This window comes from Diaporthe citri (genome assembly GCF_014595645.1).
Source record: "Diaporthe citri strain NFHF-8-4 chromosome Unknown scaffold_9, whole genome shotgun sequence".
Classification (NCBI taxonomy): Eukaryota; Fungi; Ascomycota; class Sordariomycetes; order Diaporthales; family Diaporthaceae; genus Diaporthe; species Diaporthe citri.
Window position 1 is genome coordinate 2,056,235 of NW_025064854.1, and position 7,721 is coordinate 2,063,955.

The window sequence follows — 7,721 nt, forward strand, 5'->3', positions numbered from 1 at the left end:
AGGTAGTTGGCAAATGTTTCCCCGCCCGTCCCGAGTATTGGACCCATGGCTTCGTTTCAGAGGGGTTACTATGTTATTTCTCCTGGGTAGTTGTTTCGGGAATATATGAGCCAGGTATCACGAAGGAAGAATCGAACATACGGGCCTGCGCCTTCCGTTGCACACTCAAACCTCTCAAGGAAACGTGGACCATAACCGACAGAGAGAACTCAAATTGGTTCGATCAAGAGGACACTGTTGGAATATTCTAAATATCTAGGCTATTATTAATACGGGATATCCTTTTCCCCATATATTTGCCACTATATAAAGGATAATAACTATAAATAGGGGCCTTCCCTCCTATTAAATAGATATTAGCTAGCCTAATAAACTAAGCATTTAACGCTATTATTTTAAAGGTTATAAGCTCCGGAGCTAACCCAAAATGGCAACGCTAACCTAATACGGAAAACGCACATTACGTAATACCCCTAATCGCCATTACTTTTCAAACCTTTTAAATAAAATAAGCTTTATACTTAAAGATATACCTTTTAATTAATTACCCGATTAAGCTAATTAATAAGCCCTTAATTAATTAAATCGCTCCATTTAACATTATAAATTAACCTTATTTCCTAATTAAGAGCCCATATATAAAAACCATACCTTCTTTACCTAAATACTTAACCATTTCTTTATTAATACTTAACCTACCTATATAATTTATATATTAATTAAGAGCCTTTATTAAAAATAATAAAAGTATTTCTTTAAATTTTAAAAACTATACTAAATTAATATTAAAAACGTAAATTTTAATAAATTTATAATAATCTTTAAACTTCCTTAAAAACATTTAACTATATTTTAGCTATCTTTAATTTATAATATTTTAAAAATATACTATTTAAAAACCCTTCTTCTTTTCTTTATAATTATATTACTTTAATACCTATATTTTTATTCCTTAATTTATTAAATTTATTTAAAATTTATTATATCTTTTTCTTTATTATCTTAATTATCTTAATAAATACTTTACTTATTTATCTTAAAATAATATTCCTTAATAAATATAATGTTTTATTTCTTAATAAAATAAAAAATTATATATATTAAAGCATTAAAATTTAAGTTTAACTTAAGAAAGAAAACGTTATTAAGAATAATCTTAAGAATCTTTTTTAAGGCTTATCTTTAGCTTAAAATAAAAAAGCCTTTATTAATATTAAACTTATATATAAATAAAGGCTTATTATATTTATAAAAAATATAAATAATGCTTAAAAAGCATAAGATATACTTAAATTTTATTATAAACTCTTTAGGTTTATAAGCTAATATTTACTTTATAAAGAGTTCTTTAATATTAGTTTTAATAATTTTAAGATTATAAAAAAAATATATTAATAAGCTAAAGCTTTTTTTAAAGGATTTAAAGGCTAATAATATAATTTTTCTTAAATAAGTTATAATTAACTAAATTTTTTATAGCTTAAATAATAAATATATTAACTTTATTTAAAATATAACTTAAAGTTTTAAAAAAGATTTAAATACCTATATAATTAAACTTTTCTTTTTTAACTTATTAAATAAAAGTAAAGGTAAATTCTTTAAATTATTTGCAAAAGCTTTATATATAAAGGGTAAAAAAGATAAAAAAAAGATTATTATATACCTTAATTATAAAATAAAGGGCTATATTTAAGAGAATTGCTATTTCCTTTATTTAAATAAGGTACTTATTAGCTAAAAAATAAATAAATAAAGAAAAGAAAAGGAAAAAACTACTTTTTTAAGGTAAAATATAAGTTAAGAGAAATAAGAGAAAATGTAAAAGTAACTCTTAGCTTTATTAGCTAATATAAAGTTTTTTATAGCTTTAAAAGGCGCTTAGGAAAAACTTATGGCCTATATAGCTATAAATAATTTAATAGAAAATATTAAATATAATAAGAATTTATTAAATTTCTTATAATTTTCTTTTAATAACTTAATGGAAATTAAGGTAAATAACCCCTTATATACCCTATATATATATATAATAACTATAATAGCTAATAATAAATTTATAGGAAATTAATAATATATAAATTTTATAAAAATAGCTATAAATATTACTATAAATATAATAAGTTTTTAAGATATTTATTTCTTTAATATTATATATATAATTAATAAAATTATGAAATAAAGTAATGTAGGTATTATATTTATAAATAAAATAAGGGACTTAATAATTAAGTTTTTAGAAATAAATATTATAAAGAAATTCTTTAATATATATTATATGCCTTTTCTAAGTTTAAATATACTTAGTTATAAATATATAAGTAATAAAATTAAATTAAAATTAAAAGGAAATATTATTAAATTATACTTTTAAGAATAAATAAGCTAATAACTTAAGAATATTAAAAAAATAGCTTATACTTTATAAGAATTAATATAATAAAATAAATAAATAAGCTTAAATATACTTTTTAAAAAAAATATATAATATAATAAAATTTAAATATAAATAATAAAAATAAAGAAGAAATATATAAATAGAATTATAAATTAAGCCATATAAATATTTAAGCTTTAGAAATATTTCTTTAAAAATATAAAATAAATATATTAATAAATAAACCTATTTAAAAATATATAAGTAATTATAAAGTATGCTTAAAAGCTAAGCATATAATTAAAATAAATAAAACTAGCTTAAATAACTAAGTATATAATATACTTAAAAGAGTACATAATAATATAAGCGGTTCCTTAAAACTTATATATAATAAATATAAATATTATATATTATTCCTTAATAAAAAACTTAATATTTAAGAGTTTCTTTACTTAAAAATAAAGATAAAGCATTAAAAGCTTTTAATAATTATAAAAATAAGGTAAAAAATAAATATAATAAAAAAATAAAAGAATTCTTTATTAATAATAAAGGTAAATATATAAATAAAAGATTTAAAATCTTATTAAATAAATACTTTATAAATTACTATATAACGCCCTTATATATAAAAGAACTAAATGGCTTAATAAAAAAACTAAATTTAACTATAATAAATAAAGTAAGAAGCCTTTTATATATAGTAAATTTACTTATATACTTATAGGGAAAAGCAATAAAATATGCTATATATTTATATAATATTATATCTTATAAAAACCTAAGGTATAAGTACCCTTATAAGGTAATAAATAAAAAGAAACCTTATATAAATAACTTAAAAATATAGGGATTTATCGTATATTTTTAGAATAATAATTATAAAACTAAATTAAAACCTAGAAATAAAAAGGGCATATTATTAAATATAGTCTTAAAATTAAATATATATCAAGTATGAAATATAAATAATAAAAAGCCTATATTAATTCAAGATATCCAAATATTAAAAGAGTAATATATAAATAATAATAATAATATTAATATTAATAATATTAATAAAAATAATAATAATAATAATATATATATATTCCTAAAATTGCAAGAATAAAGAAAAGAAAATAGGAAAGTAAATTCTTCTCCTATTTTAAATAAGATAATAATCCAAGGGAATCCAAAAAACTAAATATATACTATACAAAATACATTATTAAATAATTAAATATCTATATTAAATTCCTAAGAAAATATATTAAAATACTGCTTAACTATAGCTAATATTAATAAACCTTCTTCTTTAAAAAAGGTATTAAATAACTTAAAAAAACCCTTATAAGTTAAATTTATGCTAAATGAAATACATAATTTATAAAAATAAAATACTTATATAATAATGAATTTACTACCCAGCAATATAACTTTAAGGGGGAAATAAGTATATAAAAAGAAATTTATAAATAACCCAGCTATTATAAAGCCTAGTTAGGTAATAAATAATAAGAATAATATTAAATTTAAATTTAAATAAATTATTTATAGATATAATTAAAAATTAGGTATAAATTATTTAAAGACTTTTTCTATAGTTTGCTACCCTAAGACCTATATTATGCTATTAATAATAGCAATAAATAAAGGATATTATATATATAGTTATAATATTAAAAATGCATTTTTACATTTTAATATTAATTTTAAAATATATATAAAATTACTTATATATATATATATATAATAAACCAAAATATAAAAATAAAATTACAAAACTAAATAAAGCTTTATATAAATTAAAATAATTACCTATGCTTTAATATAAATACTTAAAAAATATATTAATTAAGCTAGGATTTATTATTTGCTTATATAATAAAGAGGTATTTATATACCCTAATAAATAAATTATATTTATATATTATATAGACGATATTATTATTATAAGACCTAATAATAATGATATAAATTTAATAATTAATAAATTATATAAGAATATAAAATTAAGTTTTTAAGGAAATTTAATAAATTTCCTTAAAAGCAATATATATATAAATAAAGAAGATAAATAAATAACTATAAACCAAAATAAATATATGAATAAAATATTAAAAAGATTTAATATAAAAAAAAAGGTTAAGAAAAAGGAAATAATCCCTTAACTTACATTATATACCCCTAATAGAAAATTAGAAAAATACACTAACTAAGCTAATAAAAATACTATAGAATTATATTAGCAATAAATAGGGTTTATATTATATGTTAGCTTAAAAATAAGGCTAGATTTAACCTATTTTATAAATAAGTTAGCTAAATATATGGCAAATCCAGGATTAAAGCATATAAAAGAATTAAATAAAATATGGGGATATATATATAAATTCCTATATATATTTAAAGTATATAATTGCTTTGGAAATAATTTATAATTAATAGGCTATATAGATTTAAACTAGGGTAATGATATATTTATTGAAAAAAGCACTTCTAGTTATATATTTAGCTTATATGATATTAATAATAATAATAATAATAATAATAAAATAAATCCTATAAGCTGGAATTCTTAGCTATAAAAAACATTAGCATTTTCCTTTATAAAAGTAAAATATATAGCTTTAAGAAAAGCTATAAAAGAAGCTAAATATTTATATAATTTACTTAAATATTTTAATAATAATTTAAATATTAGCTTTAATCTTAAGCCCTCTACTATATATATAGATAATAATAAGGCTAAGAAATTAGCTAAAAAATACCTTATTTTATAAAAGAACTAAATATATAAATATTGTATATCATTATATAAGAGAAGCAATAAAAAATAATAAAGTAATATTAAAATATATAAATTTTAAGTAAAATTTAACAAACTAGCTTATAAAACCAATAAATAAACTATATTATAAAGATTTCAAAGAAAAGTATAGTTTAATAGAAAAATAATATAAAAATATTAAGCCAAAGAATAAAGAGATTTTCCACTTATATTATAATGCGCGTAAAATAAATTAAGGTATTTACTTTTTAATAATTAGGGTTAAGATTTTTTCCTCTACTTATAAAATATATAAATAAATAAAGCGGACTTAATTATATATATATATAATATTACCCTAAATACTAAAGGTTTTCCCTTAAAAGAAATAACTAAAATAATAAAGGTTTTTCCTAAAAAATAAGCATTACTTACACAGCCTATATATACCATATATACATACAATTACAATATACCTATACTGCGTTTATATACATTTAATTCTACATAGAAAACGTATTTCCATAATATATATAATATAAATAAAATAACGTGTAACTTTAATATGTAAAAATACCGTAATATATCATAGCTATTATAAAATAACTAGTAAATCTTATATAAAACCATAATTTAATATATAATACCCTACTGGCTATAAGTTCAAGTTTAAGTAACAATAAATTTTTTAGTTTTTTGCCTAAATATATAATACTTAATAAGTAAGTTTTTCCCCTTTTATAAGGTTTTCTTACTATATAACTAAATATTCCTTTTTTATAAACTAAATCCCTTATATATAAAATAAAATAAATAAAAGGGAATTAGTTTAAGGGGGGCTGTTGGAATATTCTAGATATTTAGGCTATTATTAATACGGGATATCCTTTTCCCCATACGTTTGCCACTGTATAGAGGATAATAACTATAAATAGGGGCCTTCCCTCTCGTTGAATAGACGTTAGCTAGCCTAATAGACTAAGCATCCAACGCTATTATTTCAGAGACACAAGGGACTTTGAATCATTCCATGAGGAAATCATGAAGCGTTTCGAGAAGTTTCTCTCTCCAGGGGGCGACAAGACAAGTGTCCGGGCAAGGCTGGAGTTATGGGCAGCTACTGCGTCTTTTCATCGGCACTTCATTGGCAGTCACACGCACGCTGAACCTTGGACTACGTTCGCCAGTGGTGGTGCAGCGATATTTGATCGTCGCTTTGTGAGGTTGGAATACGGAAGTTATGCAATGTGCCCGCGGGACACGATGCCAAACGACAGATTAGTGCTCCTCCAAGGAGCCAATGTGCCCTTGGTTCTTCGTCCATCTGGCGAAAGCTGGGAGCTGGTTGGTGAGTGTTTCGTGTATGGGGTCATGTATGGAGAGCTTTGGGACCAGGAACTGTGCAAGATGCTTTGGATAGAGTAGCACAGCTTGCCAAAATTCATCTGGACTTCCTACCCGGCTGAAGTTACCGGTCTGTGAGGAGAACGCATGAGTAGCTAAAACATTAAGATCAGTACTACACCAGGGATGCTCTTGAGAAAGTCTCAGATGGCGTACGGCTTCTTGAACACTTCTCAAACAAGGTCTCTTCGCACTTTGATGCAGGAACGTGTGCTCAGCTAGAAATCAAGGTCACATGGCCTTTTTTGTTTGATGTGTCCAAATCACCGGCAAACCACACCGACTCTGATCATGACCAAGTATGTTGTTGAATAAGATCATTTCGGTTTTCCGTTATCAAATTCCATTTTGAAACCAAAAATTCATTAATCATCATAATGCGTGGTCTACACTTCTTAACATCGTACACATACACAGACCTCCCGTCCTCCATCGAAAAACGCCAATTACCCTCGAGATAAAACACAAACCAATGCACCAACCTGCACAAGCACAGTATCGTCCACCGAAATCCAACTACTCGGCATACCCAACCAGCATACTGCAGCACTCCCACTCGGCGCCAGCGGTCTGCCTCCAGACGGCCGAGGTGACAGCCTCAACCTGGTCATTATCCTTTGCCTTGTCGCCCATCTTGTACAGAGTAACCTTGCACATGGTCGACATGCTCATCAGGCCAATCTGGCTGACGACCCGCGTGTCCTTGTCGATGCGGTACGCCGACCAGGGCTTGACCTTGCGGAGCCTCTCCTCGAGCTCGTCGTAGGTGACAGGGTGCGAGGTCCCCAGGGTGACGGGGTCGATGACGACGCAGTCCTTGGCCATGTACTCGAGCACCGAGTCGGGCTCGTCGCAGTAGGCGCGCCACAGGAGCGTCTCGCAGTCGATGGCGTCGGCCAGGTTGCGCTTGGCGATGGTGTTGCGCTCCTTGGGCTTCTTGGCCCCGCTGTACTGCTTCACGTCCGACCCTTCGCCGTGGAAGCCGCCCACCTTGCCGTGCTGCTGCTGCTGGCCCCCGTCGCCGCCCGTGAGCCCGCCCGTCAGCTGGCCGAGGCCGCCCCCGTTGGTGAGCCCGCCTGTGAGCTGGCCGACGCCGCCCCCGTCGGTGAGACCACTCGTGAGCCCTCCGACGCCGCCTCCTCCTCCTACTGTTTTTGTGAGACCACCGAGACCTCCCAGCGGCAT

The 7,721-nt window shown here is 25.7% G+C and overlaps 1 protein-coding gene across 1 annotated transcript; it reads right to left on the reverse strand.

Annotated features, from left to right (window-relative positions):
• Positions 1–7,052: 7,052 nt before the first annotated feature.
• Positions 7,053–7,721, reverse strand: INS49_015665 (uncharacterized protein; the record flags this gene model as incomplete). Its single annotated transcript, XM_043176344.1, has 1 exon — positions 7,053–7,721. The coding sequence occupies one exon, from the start codon at positions 7,719–7,721 to the stop codon at positions 7,053–7,055; it is 669 nt and encodes a 222-aa protein (XP_043019799.1).